Consider the following 17,745-nt stretch of genomic DNA (forward strand, 5'->3'; position numbering starts at 1 on the left):
GTGAGAATAGCAGTTTTTCTTCTGTTTGTGTGCCTCAGAGAGGGGTGGTTTGGGAGGAAGTGCTGATCATGCTACCTGATCACGTCAGCATCATCCTGCTCAGCGCCACGGTGCCGAATGCCTTGGAGTTCAGCGAGTGGATCGGGTAATAACCTCTGTTGCTACATTTAACAATTATTTTAGTAATCAATTATTAGGTTGACCAATGGTGAACCCTCTGAGTGGCTAGCTTACTAAATTTATTCATTGTTGACTCGTTGAGGAGGTTACAAACAAATTCAAAACGTAGGGCTGCGACTAATGATTATTTTAGTAACTGATTATCCTATCGAATATTCTGACAATTAATCGAAAATTTATCAAAAAAGTTAATACATTCTGCAGATTTTTCATTTACTACTTAAGTCTTTTTTTAAACGATATTAGAAATACATTAAATGTGCAAATAAAAATTAATTCAGTTCCCTTTTAAAATAATGTAAATAAGAATAGATATATTTTGTAGTTTAAAATACAAAAACAGACTATTTTTTTAGTGTATGCTTGATCATTTGTAGATCAGTTTACAATTTTTTTTAATCATTTGATGGCAAAATATGCTTAATAGGACATTTTGATTTTTCCACCACTTGAGCTACATGAAGCTAAAACTGTGTCATGTTAGGAGTTTTGGGTAGAACATATTTACAAAGTTTTAGCTTAATTTCTTCTCTGAATATGTTGTTCTTTAAACCTTTTTTGAGTCTGCATACTCCAATTAACAATTAATTGATTGCTAAATCAATTAATTGATTTAGCAATTAATTGAAGATTATTTCAATAACCAATTAATTGGATTAATTGTGATTAATCGGATTAAATCATTATTAATCGTAATTAATCACAATTAATCGTGATTAATCGGATTAATCTGAAATGACTAATTATGATTAATTATTAATCATGATTAATCCGAAATGATTAATTGGATGAATCATTTCTGCCCTGGTAACTTCTCAAAGCTAAACTGGAAGTTGGAGGCTATAAATCTGTTCTGAAACTTCTAACCCGAGTCCTTTGGTCCGCAGTCGTATTAAGAAGAGGCACATTTACGTGATCAGCACCATGAAGCGGCCCGTACCTTTGGAGCATTACCTGTACACTGGAAACAGCACCAAGACCCAGAAGGAGATGTTCCTGCTGGTGGACGCTGCAGGAAACTTCCTCACCAAAGGGTACGTCTCTCCAGCCGCTCGTTTACACGACACCAGTGACCAGAGTCTGACCGGCGCTTTTTGACATCAGGTCTCAGAGTGAAACTTTTCTGTAGCAGCCCAGCGGAGGTGTGAAGAGCTCTGCAGGTGTGAAGGCGCATTTGTCAGAACGGATGATTTCAGGGTTTATTGTACACATACAGGGGGAGATAACAGAAACAATCGTGGAGAACATTTTGTTACTTAACCTGTCCAGTTTAGCATAATTTCTGTCTTTTTTTTCCCCTTCAGGGGGTCTTTTTGTGGGCTCTAGTGTCCCTTATATGACAGTAGGCTGTCAGGAAAGGGGAAGCAGATTGGGGGAAGACATGCAGCAAATGTCAGTTGGGTCCGGGAATCGAACCCGCGACGGCCGCGTTGAGGACTCAAGGCCTCCAAATGTGGGTTGTGCTATCCCCTACGTCACCACAGCACGCCCCACAGTTTAGCGTGATTTCTGAAAAGAAATGTATGCGTTACATGAGGTTGTGACGGAGTATTAGGGCCGCAATAAAAAAATAAAAAACTTATGAGAATAAAGTGATAAAATTCCAAAAATAAAGTCATAATATCACAAGAATAAACTCGTGCGAGAATAACGTCATAATATTATGAGAAAAAAGGCAGAGTATTACAAGAATAACTCGTAGTATTATGATTTTAATCTCATATTGCCACATTATTCTTGTATTGTTTAGACTTTTTTCTTGTTTGAGTTTGTCTCTGGAACTTTATCACTTTATTTTCAAAATATTATGACTTTATTCTTGTAATACCAACTTTTGCTTATATTGTTACAACTTCATTCTCATGATTTTGACTTAATTTTCATAACACTACAACTTTATTCTTATAATATTGACTTTATTCAAGTAATATAATAACTTTAATCTTGCAATTTTACGATTATTTTCAGAATATTTCAACTTAATTCTTATAACATTATGACTTTGTTCTCATACGACTTCTTGTAATACTATAACTTTATTCCCGTATTAATTCGCCTTTATTCTGGTATGAGTTCTTGTAATATTAATATTTTTTGACTATTCTCATAATACTTCTCGTAATATTATGACTTTATTCTCTTTTTAATTCCATTTTATTCTTGAGTAACTTCTTGTGATATTGACTTTACTCTGGTAATTTTATGACTTAAATTATTTTCTGTTATGGGTCTAATACTCTGTTGTACATGAGTTAAGGTTTAAAATGAAGTGAAAGCTAATGAAGTGTGTTCGATAGACATGCTAAACACACAGTGCCATCTAGTGGCCTGGCATGAGAACTACAGGTGCTGTCTAAACATGGAACTTTTTTCAAATCAATAAAAGTACCTGCAGTTTCCAGGCAGCGGTCTCAGTGAATAAAAATAAAAATCTGTCTGTTCAGCTACTACACCGCTGTCGATACAAAGAAGGAGCGGACCAGTAAACACGCCCAGTCATTCGGCACAAAGAGCACGCCTCAGCACACCTCCGCCAGCCAGGTAATCGTCCTGCGTTGCCTCTTGGTTCCACCCACCATCACGGTTTTTGTGTTCACATTTCGTCCTTTTTGTTTCCCTCCAGGACCGAGCGGTGTGGCTCACGCTGCTACACTTCCTGTCCCAGCGCCAGCAGACCCCCGTGGTGGCCTTCACCTTCTCTCGGACGCGATGCGACGAGAATGCCCGCTCGCTGGACTCCATGGACCTCACCACCTCCATAGAGAAGGCGGAGATCCACTCCTTCTTCCAGAAGAGCCTCAGTCGGCTGCGAGGAGGAGACCGGCAGCTGCCCCAGGTGAACGGCTGCAACTATTTAAACAAAGAAAGTTGATCTGTACTGAGATGTAACTCAGTCATTCAGAAGATTGTAGAAAAGTTAATTTATTTACATTCACAGAGGGACGAATTTAAATTGATTTAGTTTATTTCTGATGATTATGGCTTTCAGTTTCTGAAAACCAAAAGTGAAATTATTCAAATATTTACAAACTGCAAAATCACCTAATCTTACCAAACCAACTTAAAAGAATTAGTTAGTTTCATGTATCTGGAAAACATGGAAAAATCAAAATTTTCTCAGTCCTCAGATCTAAAACCTACAGAAAACCTGTCTTGTCTTGTTGACTAACTGTTCCTGTGCACTATAGCAGAATATATTGTGATAAACAGACTTGCTTGTGCAGATCTTGCTCATGCGGGACCTTTTGAAGAGAGGCATCGCCGTCCATCACAGCGGGATCCTCCCGATCCTGAAGGAGGTCATCGAGATGCTTTTCTCCCGAGGTCTCGTAAAGGTTGGTCGCTGTTTGTTTTTAGTTTAAAGGGGACCTATGATGGGTGTGCTGCGGTGGCTTAGGGGATAGCGCGACCCACATTTGGAGGCCTTGAGTCCTCGACGCGGCCGTCGCGGGTTCGATTCCCGGACCCGGCGACATTTGCCGCATGTCTTCCCCTCTCTTCCTCCCCCTTTCCTGTCAGCCTACTGTCATATAAGGGACACTAGAGCCCACAAAAAAAAAAAAGAAAAAGGGGGGGACCTATGATGCAGAATTCACAATTTGCAGGTTTTTACACTTGGATCTGATTCTCAGAAGCTTCTACAAGCAGCTCAAAACAGCCTTTTTTTTGGCAGTAAGTTAATGTTTTTTGGTGTCTTGAAAATGTGCTGTTTTAAATACCTCCTGATTGTTGAGTCACACTGCACCGTTACCTAGCAACCCCAGCAAAGCATAGCCTGTTACCTAGCAACCCAAGCTAAGTTCCAACACATAAATCAGCTGGTTTTACTGCTATATGTGCTTTATGCAGCTAAAATCTCCCACTTGTGGGACTAGTAACGGATTATCTTATCTTATAAAACTTTATCAAATCTTACCTTGCCTTACTAAAGAGGTTTTCCCCCAGGATACCCGGTAAGCCCAGTGTAGAGGCGTGATAGGGCAGTCATCCAGCAACCTAGCATGTTTTTGAGTTAATTTTTTTTAATGTTGACAGAAAATGTTTAAATATTACTAGGTAAATGTGTGTTATTGGAAGACATTATTAAAAATACCTAAATCCTAACTATAAAGTCTTAAAAAGTCACACAATAAAAAAACGTAAAATCAGTAAACAATGCTAATCCTGGTGGGGGTCCAAGTAAAGCCTGGTGGCCCGCCAGGCTTACAGTACACTGGGGGAAACCCTGCACTCTGTTGACCTATCATCCAGAAACTACTTGCTACATTCTTGTTGATTGTGCAGGAGGATCTACTTCTACTTTTCAAAGATGTAGAGTTGTATAATTGCTCACCTGTTTGCATCCATTTTCACTAAATGTTGAGTTAGGGACATAAACAATAGCAGTTTATTTGGATTTATATAGAGCCTCTAAAACTAAACTGATGATTTTGTGCAAAAAAAATGTAATGAACATGTTTGGTATCGTCCATAGATCTATCCCAACCTGTTCAAGGAAACATAATGGGACACTTAATAAAGACAGCTGTTTGTTTGCTGTAATCTCTTTCCCGCTCGTTTCTGTTCCCAGGTGCTGTTCGCCACGGAGACATTTGCGATGGGAGTGAACATGCCTGCCAGGACCGTGGTGTTCGACAGCATCAGGAAACACGACGGCACCGGCTTCAGGAACCTGCTGCCAGGTTTGAAGCGCTCCTAGCTTTCTCCTTCATCGGATAAATAGCAGCATTTTGATCCAATCTTCTGCATTTTGATCCGCACTTCAAGGTGAATACATTCAGATGGCGGGCAGAGCAGGAAGGAGAGGCCTGGACGCCACAGGAACAGTCATCATTTTGTGTAAATCGGGCGTTCATGAGATGGGCGATCTGCACGCCATGATGATGGTGAGTCCCTCCATGTTTAAAAACTCACAGCAGAGACTTTTGTGATGGGAGTGAAAATGTGCCGTTTCAAAATCTCCTGACTGTTACGATGTACAAATTCTCCACTCGTCATGGGCCCAGATCTTTATTATTTATTCAACCACCATAAAAACACACTAAAAGATGCAGAAAAATGTTGTTGTTTTTTTTTTTTTAAATAAGAAAATAAACATTTTATTGCCCAACATGCAGTAGCATAGCATTCATTTAGTGAACTCGAACTTGAAGCGGTTTGGGTAGAAAATATTTACTAAGTTGTTTTTATCTTGAATCCAAAATGTATACATATTTTGTATAGTTTTGGCTTAATTACTGCTCTGAATATGTTGGGGGTGAAATGACCATTTGCTATGGAAAGGTCATTTTAATATCGATTCGATCGATTAACCAATTATTAAATTAGTTGACGATTAATTGTTTCAACCAAGTGTTTCAATCCTTCCTTGCTTTGTCTGGCAATAAATGTATTCTTCAAAAGGCACTCCATCCCAGAAATAGACTTAAAAAAAAATAGAAATTGATTAATAAATAAATATAACCTGCAGTTGAGCTTTCTGCTGGAAAATTTCAGAAACAGTTTCGCCTGATTTCTGTCTCTGTTCGGTTTAGGGAAAGCCCACCGTCCTCCAGTCCCAGTTCAGACTGACCTACACCATGATCCTAAACCTGCTGCGGGTCGAAGCGCTCCGAGTGACCGACATGATGAGGAGGAGCTTCTCTGAAAGCCACAGAGACACTCAGGTGACATCTGCACAATAACAACTCAGCAGCAAACAGAGAAGCAGTAAGAAGTCAGTCTGAAAGCTGACGAATAAATCTGTTTTTCTTCTTCTGCTGTTGTAGGCACATGAGAAGAGGATCAGCCATCTGAAGCAGATGTTGGCGTCTCTTCCTCCTCTAGAGACAGAGGGCCAGCTCTCTGATATCCTGCCTTATTATCATACAGCAACGGAGATGCAAAACACCAGAGAAGCCCTGCAGGTAACCCCAATCAGTTGATTAATAAATAAATATAAACTGCATTTACTGCAGAAAGTTTCAGAAACAGTCTAGATGTATTATTGCTGTGAATAAAAAAACAACAATCCTCCCCACTCCCTTTGGATTCATTTACATTTTGACTCTCTAAATTCAAGTTCCCTCAGATATCGACAAACAATCATACATTGATTATCTGTTTCATTCAGAAAAGGTACTCTTCTTGTTAAGTGCTAGAGCTAGTACTACTTAAAGCACTACAATGATCTTAACGTGCAAGAAGAAGTTTAAAAAAAACTAAGGAATTTCTACCCCACAAACTCATGCCATGTTTTCAGATGGACACTCATTATTTAATAAAAGAAGGAAAATCGACTCATCAAACGCACACACACACATAGATATAGATATATATCTATATATATAAATACATAGATATATATAGATAGATATCCATCCATCCATTTTCTGTTCACCCTTGTCCCTAATGGGGTCGGGAGGGTTGCTGGTTCCTCTCCAGCTGCGTTCCGGGCGAGAGGCGGGGTTCACCCTGGAGAGGTCACCATTCTGTTGCAGATATATATATATAATAAATAATCATTTATTTATTATTTTTATTTATTTATTTTTATTATTATTTATATATATATAGCCACATGTTTATTTTATATAAACATATAGATAAATAATATTATTTTATATATACATAAAAATATATATAGCCATATATTCATTTTATATAAAAATACATATATATTAATTAAAGTATATAGTCAAATGTTTATATATATATAAAATCTGTATATCTACATATAGATGTTTTTGTATGGTATTCTTAAACCGGAGCACCCGGAGAAAACCTAAGTTAGAAAATATGCCCATTATCCCCCCCCCCTCCCTCTTTCCCCCCTCCCCCCTCCCTCTGTCTACCCATCAATGATCGACCGATTTATCTATCATGGATGTTTCGGATGGTATTGCCAATCCGGAGCTCCCAGAGAAAACCTGAGTAAAAGTCCATCCCTCCGTCCGTCCATTCCTCTCTCTGTTCCTCTTCTCCCTTCAGGAAAAGTACTTCCACCATCCCTCCTTTAACTTGTTCTTGCCTTTTACTTTGTCCTTCGTCCGTCGAAAATTTGCTTTTCTTTTATATTTGTTGTCATTGTCTGAGTCCTCACTCTCTCCTCTGGCTTTTGAACATCTGGCTTTTGAACTAGAACGTATCTTCAATGCATCCTCGCTGTCTTCACAGCAATCTGTTGAATCCTCTGTTGATGTTTTGACTTCAGACGTCTCGTCAGCTGTGGGGCACAAACTATCTCTATTTTGTGAGGAATCTGTGGACTCTGTTGACTCATCCTCTGAATTAAATGCTCTTCGTATAGGTGTTCCTCTTACTGGGGTTTGTGGACGTTTCTCAGTGGAATCTGTTGACTCCTCACTGAGGCTGTGGTTGTAATCTATCTCACTTGAAGAGTCATCTGAAAATTTTTCTGGTTTCCTGACTACAGGAGTGTTTTCTGTTGAATTCAAATCCTCTGCTAAAGATCCCCTCAGCAGAGGATGGGGGGATTTTTCTACATCAAAAGGAGGTATAAGGTCCCCCAGAAATTTCTCAATTTCTGGTTGGAAGGCCTTATATTCCTTCAGGAGGTCATTGATTTTAGACTTGAAATAATTCAAGCGTTTGTCCATCTTCGCGTCTTTCTTTCTCTCTATTTTAAACGCGGAAAGCCTTCGTTTGGTCCCAATTTTTGTTTTTGCTCTCACCTCATACAGCTTGCTCAGGTAATCATTCTCAGTCTTCTCCAGATCTCTGATCTTCTTCTCCATGTCTTTGTAAGCAACTTCCCAGGAAGTTTGATCTGAAAGTCTGTCTGTTAAGATCTGAATCACAGTTTCTAACTCCTTGTTGAGGGCTGAGAGCCTTCGTTTCTCATCTACTGCGCAGAGAAACTGGTATTTCAACATGGGCACATTGATTGCTTGTTGTCTCAACGTTTTGATCATGTTCACTAGTTTCTCGTTCTTTCTCACTTCTTCTTCCACTTCTTCCTGTTCCGCCGCCACTTTCTCCTTCACAGTGACCAAGTCGTATAGTTTTAGTTTCTGCCTGATCTCTTTAAAGTAGCTGTCTTGAAGCGCCATCATCTCATTGCTTTCCCTTTCCTTCTCTGTGAACTCATCAAATAGTTTAGTTTGATGTACAAGTTGTCGTGACAAGATGGCGACATTTTTCTTTAACTCTTTGTTAAGAAATGTCAGCCGTTCCTGCTGTTGCTGCGCGGCCCTTCTCAAAGATTTCATCACAGGTGCCTCAAGTAGTTGTTCGTTTGTGTTTTTCATTACATCAAAAAGCAGATCTCTCCTTTTGCATAGATTTTCCAGTTTGTCGTTCTCGTAAATCCAGGTGTCAGATTCCAAATTCAGCTTAAAGAGCCGTCTTTCGGATTCCTCGAAAAACTCCTTCTCATCTTTCTCCAGTCTTGTCCGATTTTGATAACGTCTTCTGCGGAGCTTGGCGTTCTCGAGTTCTGAGTTGACTTTAATGAGCTTCTGGAGCGCCTTCCTGTTCTGCTTGCGGACTTTTTCAGGATCAAACACAGCAGCTACTGCTGCTGCTGCTTTCTCCTTCTCAGTTTTATACATTTTGAGATCTTTCTCGTGGGTAAATCCAAAAATGTCAGAGCGAAGCAAAATGTAGGTCAGACGGCTTCAGGGCCAAAACCCAACTGGAGAGAATTTTGATGACTCATAAAAGCTGTAGTATCAAAGGGTGACATTGGTGACATCATCAGTCTATGTGTGACATCATTGTTGTGATGTCATAACCTCCCATCAGGGCTCTGTTTTATAATCATTGCTTAGACGTAGACAGTTTGTCATTCAGTTGTATGTTTAAAAACATGCAAATTGAAAGATTGTTAGTTGCAAGGTTCTAATAATAATAATAAATAAATAAGTAATAATAAAAGTATTGATGTAAATATATATAATAGATACTTGTGTGACTTTCAAAAGTGTCCTGAAAGCAGCATTTCCCTCACTGACTGAAGCACTTTGGGACCAATGTGTTTTAAGTTTTCTAGATAAAATGAGGCAGCAGAAATTGCAACATCTCCAATTTTCCTCAGAAATGTTTGTGAAATTAATTTAAATTTAGATTTTTGTCCAACAGACTCACCGAAAACCAAATAAAAATACAGAGCGCCGTCCTGGCTTAGAGAACAGCAGTATTAGAAAATTTGAGTTTTAAACCAGGAAAGTAAAGGTTGCCATGGCGATTCAGTGTGGTTGCCCAGGGCAACCCCTTAAAGAATTTGTTGCATTCTAAACTGAATTTGGCTACATTATTAAATCTGTTGACATGATTGGATGGATGGTATTTCTCTCTACATAAATGGGGTCTGCTTTGCCTCCTGAATGCCTTTAAACAATTCAACTATCTGACCATTTGTTGTTGCCTTTTAATTGGTTTTTAATGGTTTTAAATGTTTATAAGTCACTGAAATTTCTGCCTTTCATTATTTTTCCTTTGTTTCTAAAAGCGTAAATAAATTCACCTTGTCCAAATCTTAGGATATCCCTTTGGAAAAATAAAATCAGTATTTAAATTGACATCTGTTGCTCTGCTTCCAAAGGGAAGCAGCGGAAACTTCTAAAACTGTGTTGGGTTTTAGAAGTTAGTTTGCCGAGAATATTCCCAGTTTCTCATGAGCAATGACATTTTTGTCCCTATTTATAGTTATTTTCTGTTTTAAAATGCACGACAGGAAACTTCTCATTAAGCATTTGAATCACTTGTGTTGCTTTTAGGTAAATTAGGAACATCCCTATTCCTCATTCAGGTTTTCTATTACATCTTTACTGATCATAAGAAGGTAACTTTGGCTTCATATTTATCTGCTGTCTTGTTTTCAGAAAGCCATCCTGGAGTCTGTGAGCGGACTCAAAGCGCTTTCTGTTGGTCGAGTTGTCATCGTCAACAACAAGCAGCACCTTAACGCGCTGGGAGTTATTCTACAGGTAGAAAACACACTCTGGACCTCGGGTATTACGTTCTCCCTTTTTCTCACAGTTGTAAACATCTGACCTAATTTCTCAAGCTTTTGATCATTATGTATTCAAGTGTACTTTTTGATCTGTGAGCAGTAAAAAAAAAAAAATCACCTTCGTGGCCCGCTATTAGCAGGAAGACAACCCTTGTGAGTGAAATTTCTTTATTCTATTAATAACTCCGTCTTGTTTGTTTTACAGGTGTCCAACGACTCTGTGAATCGCACCTTCACGGCGCTCATCATCTGTGAGAAGGGGAACGAGGAAGTGGATGGAAAGGCTGAGGACAACGCTACTTTCCAGCACCTGTACAACACAGCTCTGTTCATACCTGAAGGTAGAGCTGCACAAACCCATGACATCAAAGTAACATTTTATTACACCTCTTTCTTTCACCTTTTTTAAAAACATTTTTGACTGAACTGAAACACTGAATTCCACACCACATCTACATGTTAAGGTTGTCAAAGTCAAGCTAGCATAATTGAGCTATTTCCCTCTTCCTCGCTATTTATTTTCCTAATAAAATCTTTTTCCTGGCCTTGTTAACATAGTGTTGACGATTAGTCCCCTTTTATTTTAAATGTCAGGCGTATATTAAAGATCTATTGATAACTTAACAGCTAAAAACAATGTTAGTCATTGTCGGCTAGCAGCTTTTTGCCCGCCAGGAGGGAGGCAGTTATGCATAGGAGAAGTCCATAACTGCTTTCTTTTTATATATAAACAAGCAGGCCTTTCAGACGCAGAATAATGTTTTTCTGACGTTGTCTTGCTGTTTTTGTCAGGTCCATGCAGCCACACGGTGCAGAAGTTAAAACTTCAGGACATATCCGCCATCACAGTGAAAACCCTCAAAGTGATTTCCGACAGAATAATCGATAACTACAACAAGAGGCAACAGCCGCGGTTCAGGTGCGGTTAGCATCCATCTTTCATGTTTTAATGAATTGTGTCGCAATATTTTGTGATACTGTAGTGATAACGGCGATCATTTACGCCCCTTGGTGATTCAGAGCCGACCCTCCCGGCCAGGCCATCTCCACCGCGACGCAGGAGCTGCTGCGCTTGGCCGAGGCGAACCCAGGCGGCGTGGCCACCCTGGACCCGGTGAACGACCTCCAGCTGAAGAGCGTGGACGTGGTGGAGGGCTCCATGAGGCTCCGCGTGCTTCAGGACAGCCTGCGGGACTTCAACTGCGTCCACTCGCCCACCTTTGCAGAGCAGGTGTGTTTTTCTGGATGTGTTTAATGTAGAGGAATTACTAAACTATTGGCAATAATAATTTACAACTGGCAGGGATTCGGCAAATCTCATTGAGAGCTGATGATGTTACCGTGATCTAATTGCTTTAATATTGCTAGCATGTTAATGTCCGACGTCTCAGTCGACTCGCCTGCATTTAATCCGTCATTAAGACGCATCTCACTCATTAATGCCAATTTAGTAACATAACTTATTTTATCACGTTGTATTAAGCAATTGTATTCCGCCGACAACATGCTAGCTAACGTTAAAAGCATGATCAATACGGGTAACCGTGGCAACCAGCGAGCATTTAAGGCCGCCGGCTCTTTCTGCAGTCAAGTCCACTGTGTTTACAAACTAATAATCCAAACAATTAATCGACTTAAGATTTATTGTCGATTAATGTTAATGGTTTATTAGATCCAGATTAGCTCCAGTCGTTTATTAAAGTTGGTTTTTAGTGTTGTAGTTTGGCCACAGTCCACTAGAGGGCGACAACGGTCATCCTTATATTTGTTTAATAGTGTGAGAAAACCTCAATGTTTTGTTTACTCAGTTAGTATTTAATACAACTGACTCAAAACTATTTTTTTATCCAGCATATTATGAACAAATTTGCCTTTATTGTTACAAGAGAAAGTTTTATTGTTAGTTGATTGCCATTTGAAGATATTTTAAACATCCAAAATAAAACATGACAGAAATAAAAACCACTTAAAACCAAAACCATAAACAAAATTGATTATGGTATGTCTGTAAAGAAAATTGCCCTTCAGAAAATATTAATCATCAGAAGGAAAATTGAGCTCATTTTAATTTTCCATGCACTTAATTGATATAATTGCTTATTCCAACAGGCTTGCTCGCATCGCTAGTTTAATAATAATCTTCCGCCTCTTGTTTATATTTTTGAGAGGAACAACAAATACAAGACAAAGTGGTATTAATGAGAACAGAATATTTAAAAGCTAATTAACACCACTGCTCCACATAAGACCCTTGTTTTATAGCACGCCCTGTTTGTTTCATTTTTATCCCTGCTCCAGTTTTCCTTTCGGCTCTCCGTCAGTTTCTTCTCTAGCTTCATAAGAATATCAAATTCTAGCTTTAAACATCTGCTTCTAAGCTCTCAAAACAAGCAGCTTCAGTAAGGAGATAAGATATAAGAATGTGACCCGTTTCTATAATTAAACCTACAGCCTCGGTTGAACACTGACTCACACGCACTGTGTGTCTTTTGAGCCACCTCTCTCATTACGCTGCATAATAAAAGGCTCTAACTTCTCGTATCACACCCTCCTCTTATCTGTCCTCATGTCTTCAGTCAATATTCTGGGTTTTATCTGCTTATTAATGCTGTGTGGATGAATAATGAGAGATGTTTGTGCAGTCATGAGGAATGAAAGTAAACCGTAGTTTAAGGCTAGTTTCCATACCCTAAACCAGTGGTCCCCAACCGGTTTTAGTACTGTGGACCCGGGGGGGTGAGAGTGGGGGTTACCATCAGATAATGCGGTGTTACGATAAGTAGGTGTTCCAGCTAAAGCCTTTTTTATTTTTTGCCAAGATTTTCCCTTTATGATAATCTTACAACGTCCTGCAGTGTGTGGTGTGTTGAACATGCCCTCTCTAAAAATCAGGCATATTCAACATTGTCTTGGCCCGCAGCCTGTGGGGTTTTCCCTGACTAGCGAGAACGGAGCCTGTTGAATGTGACAGGTAGCCAATCAGAAAGCGCGGTGACGTAAGAACGGAGGGGACTCCCAAACAGTTGACATGGCGCAACTGAGAGTCCGGTGGACATCGGAGGTGATGTGTGGAAATGTTTATTACTATATGTAAAGGTCATTTTTATATGTGTATTATGATGTTTCCACTAGAAACTAAACCAAAAATATTTGGTAAGATTTGGTATTTTTGCAGTGTACAAGCCTTCACAGATCTTTTCTTGTTTTTGTTTTTACTAATATCAATATGAAGATCACATTAGAATATAAAAAGGTGAAACAAATGATAGCAATCAGTCTTTCACACCTACTGATTAATTATTGAAGCATATTTTTACTCTTATTGATACTTTGTTTAAATCCTCTTGTAGGAACAGGAGTGTATTTAGATTTAGAGTTTCCATTTTGGCCTCATTTTTCTCTAATAAGTAAGTTCAAATTAAATAACATAGAACACTGTAAATATCTCATGTTTTACTACGTCTCAAATCGTGAAAAGCTAAAACAGAAAGAGAATTTTTTTTTTTTTTACCATTTGTATAAAACATGTTGCTTCAAAGTCTGATTATTTCTGCAGTGTTTTCTGTTTTACGGTTCATCTGATTGGTTGCTTTGTTTTTGTTCCAGTTTGCTCGTATTAAGGAGAGGATGAGCGTTCAGGAGGAGCTGGACCGGCTTCTGTTCCTGGTATCGGACCAGTCCCTGATGCTGCTGCCTGAGTACCACCAGAGGATCAAGGTTTGGATCTTCCCACAGAGTTTCTGTTTAGTCTTTAAAAGTTGATCAAATAGTGAAAGGCAACTGTGTTGAAGGCTGAAGTTTGAAGGAAATAGTTACTCACCATGAAATTGATCACGTTTTATCATATTTTGACTAGGAAATTAAAATGAGAGCGTGAAAGTTTTTTTTTTTTACTTAAAACTTTTAAGAGGTGATTGAAAGAATTGAAAGAAAGAAAAAACTACATTTACAAAACTCTTACAGGATTTTTTTCTTTGATTTTAACTACACCGTTACAAGGCATAACTACTTTTGCACCAAAAATACTTCCATACTTTCCTTTCCTCTAACATGTGGCTTTAAAAAGGGCATCTATTATGCAAAATTCACATTTTGCACGTTTTTTTGTTTCCGTTTGTGTTTCACTTCCTAGAAACAACTCAAGCATTAAAAAAAACACTTAGCTGTTTTTTACAATAAGTTGATGCATTTCTGTTTTAGAAACTACCAATTAAGTCAAGTCACATTTGGCGTTACTTAGCAACCCAACTCTGTTACGTAGCAACCCAAGCAGAGCTCCAGCACATTTGGTCAGCTGGTTTTACCTCTGTATGCGCTGTACAATGGCTGCTCTAAAAGAAAAGTGTTTTGTTGTTGATTTACCATCTAGAAACCACTTGCAGTATTCTTGTTGGTTGTGCAGGAGGCTCTACTAATACCTTTCAAAGATGTGGGGTGGTATAACTGTACATCTATTGGCAGCCATTTTCACATGTGAGTGTAAATGATGAGTTGGGGGTGGAGGGGTGTGGCCAGCAGCTGACTGTTTGGATTTAAAGCTGCAGTATGTAACTTGTACACAAATATATTTAATCGATATTTGTTAAAACTGTCACCATGTTGTGACAACGTGGTTTAGGACAGATGATCTGTCAAAAGATCGATCTCTTTAACTTCCTCCAGTTGGTACTTTTGTGGTTTTCAAATATGCACCACTCTCTTTCAAAAACAACCAGTCAGAGCCAGAAGGAGGGTAGCGCGGTCAATCAACCTCTTGTACATGCTACTTTATGTGCTAATGGTGGAAAAGCGACTTACCATTACAGGAAAGCTGCCATCTGTGACTTTGCTAACTAGCCTTAACATTGGTGAATCATCTCTTGGGATTCAGTCCTGCAGTCGTTCATCAGTCTTGATCTTGACCAGGTTTGTTCATCTTCCTGCTCTGTGGCCCTCAGGTCCTTCAGTCGCTGCAGTACATCGACAGCAGCGGCGCGGTGCAGCTCAAAGGCCGAGTGGCCTGTCAGATCAGCAGCCACGAGCTGCTTCTGACCGAGCTGCTGTTCGAGAACGTCCTGAGCCCGCTGGCGCCCGAAGAGAGCGCCGCCCTGCTGTCCTGCCTGGTCTTCACTCAGAACACACAGACGGAGCCGCACATCACCAGCACTCTGAAGGAGGTGAGGAAGAGGAGGAGGAGGAGACGGGCTCTGCTCCCTGCACGTCACAGAAAGTAGTAGTTAATGAAGCGACGTGTTGCAGAGACGCAGCAGTGACTCATTTTATGTAAGGCTGGGTTGACCTGATACAAAACATCCTACAGAAAGGACAGCGAGGCCTCGTCTCCTGACTCAGACCGGGTCACGTATTAAATCACTTTCTGTCGGGAACAACCTTGACATGAAAGAGCTTTACAGGAGCTTAAATTAGTGATGACCTGAGTCGCTATCTGGAAGAAAAAAAACACAGATTTCCTGGAAGAAGATCCTCCTGTTGACACCCAGGAGCAGCTTGTAGAGTCTGGTGGGTCTGACAGGTTTTATCCACTTTGTCTTGTTTCTCTCCTTCCAGAGCATCGACCGCGTGCTGTCGGTGGCCCAGCGAATCGGGCAGCTGCAGCGGGAGTGTGGGATAGCACAGACGGCCGAGGAGTTTGTAGGCCAGTTCAAGTTCGGCTTGACTGAGGTGGTGTACTGCTGGGCCAGAGGCATGGTGAGGATGTCCACCTTGAGACCCACTTCTCACTTTTACACCACATTTCATGCTAACTGCGGCTTCCGACTGTTGTAAAAGTTGTTCATTTGAAACCAGTAAAGCCTGATGCATCTCTTGGGGTTTTCTAGTAATTGAAGGAGCGTTTGATTTGTTTATGGAGGTGTAAATGTGCAATCAAATTCTGAAAAAAACTAACTCTTATACGCCTAAAAACCTACGTCTAAGCTGTTGAATTGAACTTTGACGTAATTTGAACGGATTTATGAATCCCAAGCAGACCAGTTCTTACGTCACTCCAAAAGCAGGGCATTCTGGGTAAATACAACCTAACAAACACAATAATCTAGTGTTGTAGGATAAATGGCTCGTGGTTTTTTGGAAAAGACTAAAGAAAAGTCGTACAAAAATCTCACGCTACCCAATCGTTGTTTACATTTCATGAAGAAGAAAGTTGCGCTCATTTGTTCTTCAGAGGTTTCTGTGTTGTTTCCTTCAGTGGTACTTACTGCAGTGCCACCTCAGGCGAGGAGGGGAACAGGTTTTCAAATGGTTTGTTTGACAGCGCAACTTAAAAAAGAACCACAGCAGCTGAAAATGTAACAAATGTTGCAATTTTGGTCCCCAGTCGTACTGAATCTACCGGACCACCAGGTGTGAAAACACCTGAAGCCTCAACTTGTTAAGCAAATGTTCTTAGGGTGGTACGGGAATAAAGGCATAATAATATGAACATAATGTCGTATTGGGAAATTCATAATATTATGACTTTATACTCTTATTTTTTTTTTTACTTTACTCTTGCAATTTATGACTTTAACCTTATATTTATTCTCATATATTTTTATTTATTCTAGCAATATTATGACTTCTCATATTTTTTATACTTTATTATTGCAATATTATGACTTTATTCTCAGAATTTTATTACTTTTAAAGAAATTTTTACTGTATTTTTTTTATATTGACGCTATTGTTTTCTTATTGTTATTTTTTCCATGGCCGTGGTCATAGAAAAGGAAACAAGCGAAAATAAAATTGATTAGAATAAAAACAGAATCTGAATGTTGTTTTTAAGCCACATCTCCCAGCCCTACCTAATGATGTTACATTAACTACAGCTGGACTATAAATAAAGTACTTTTGAATCATATTTAGTTATATCATCGCACCTGTATGCTCCATTACAATAATCTACCTATTGATTTATTGATCAATTGCTCCACTGACTGATTCTTTGTCCTCCTGCAGCCGTTTGCTGAGATCGCGCTGCTCACAGACGTGCAGGAGGGCACGGTGGTCCGCTGCATCCAGCGCCTGGACGAGGTGCTGAAGGAGGTGCGGCAGGCCGCCCGCATCGTGGGAGACTCTGTCCTGGGCAGCAAGATGGAGAAAGCCTCGTTGGCCATCCGCAGGGACATCGTCTTCACCGCCTCCCTCTACACCCACTGAGAAAACAAACCTGAAGGAAGGACGAGCCAATCATGTAGAAACTGGACATACAAGTAACAGGAATGTTTGTGCCTAAAGAAAGTGGAAGCTAGCTGATGTTTACATGGAAATCTGGGAGAGATTTTAACAAACAGACCAAACACTTTGGGAAAAGGACATGACGTTTTGTAAATTATTGTACAGAATTAAAATCTGTTCCTAAACTGCTTACATGATTCATTTATTTATGTATATTTTTATATTTGTTGTCGAGATTATTTAGGGGGAAAATTGAGGTTGTGAGAAGAGAAATTAATCATATATATCAATAAGAATAAAAAGGATGTTTCAGCAGGGCCGGTGAAAAATTATACAGGGCTTGAGGCACAATTGGATTTTGGGCCCCCCCTTCCTGTTAATTCTACAACTCTAGTAAGTAAAATCCAATGGTTTTTTTTATTTTGTTTTATTCTATTTCAATGTATTTCATG

General features: G+C 39.5%; 1 protein-coding gene across 1 annotated transcript in view; it reads left to right on the forward strand.

Moving 5' to 3' along the window:
- skiv2l (SKI2 homolog, superkiller viralicidic activity 2-like) overlaps positions 1 to 17,483 on the forward strand; it is a 25,780-nt gene extending 8,297 nt beyond the window's left edge. The window contains exons 13-29 of the mRNA XM_044138081.1: positions 39 to 145; positions 1,068 to 1,214; positions 2,625 to 2,721; positions 2,804 to 3,016; positions 3,405 to 3,515; positions 4,751 to 4,862; positions 4,948 to 5,066; positions 5,715 to 5,846; positions 5,949 to 6,086; positions 10,005 to 10,109; positions 10,341 to 10,476; positions 10,928 to 11,054; positions 11,156 to 11,366; positions 13,742 to 13,852; positions 15,073 to 15,291; positions 15,683 to 15,823; positions 17,075 to 17,483. Of these exons, the coding sequence (XP_043994016.1) occupies positions 39 to 145; positions 1,068 to 1,214; positions 2,625 to 2,721; positions 2,804 to 3,016; positions 3,405 to 3,515; positions 4,751 to 4,862; positions 4,948 to 5,066; positions 5,715 to 5,846; positions 5,949 to 6,086; positions 10,005 to 10,109; positions 10,341 to 10,476; positions 10,928 to 11,054; positions 11,156 to 11,366; positions 13,742 to 13,852; positions 15,073 to 15,291; positions 15,683 to 15,823; positions 17,075 to 17,275 (2,427 nt within the window). The 3' untranslated portion in view covers positions 17,276 to 17,483. The remainder of the gene's footprint in view (positions 1 to 38; positions 146 to 1,067; positions 1,215 to 2,624; positions 2,722 to 2,803; positions 3,017 to 3,404; positions 3,516 to 4,750; positions 4,863 to 4,947; positions 5,067 to 5,714; positions 5,847 to 5,948; positions 6,087 to 10,004; positions 10,110 to 10,340; positions 10,477 to 10,927; positions 11,055 to 11,155; positions 11,367 to 13,741; positions 13,853 to 15,072; positions 15,292 to 15,682; positions 15,824 to 17,074) is intronic.
- The last annotated feature ends 262 nt before the right edge of the window (positions 17,484 to 17,745 follow it).

Source organism: Gambusia affinis, linkage group LG14, assembly GCF_019740435.1.
Source record: "Gambusia affinis linkage group LG14, SWU_Gaff_1.0, whole genome shotgun sequence".
NCBI lineage: Eukaryota > Metazoa > Chordata > Actinopteri > Cyprinodontiformes > Poeciliidae > Gambusia > Gambusia affinis.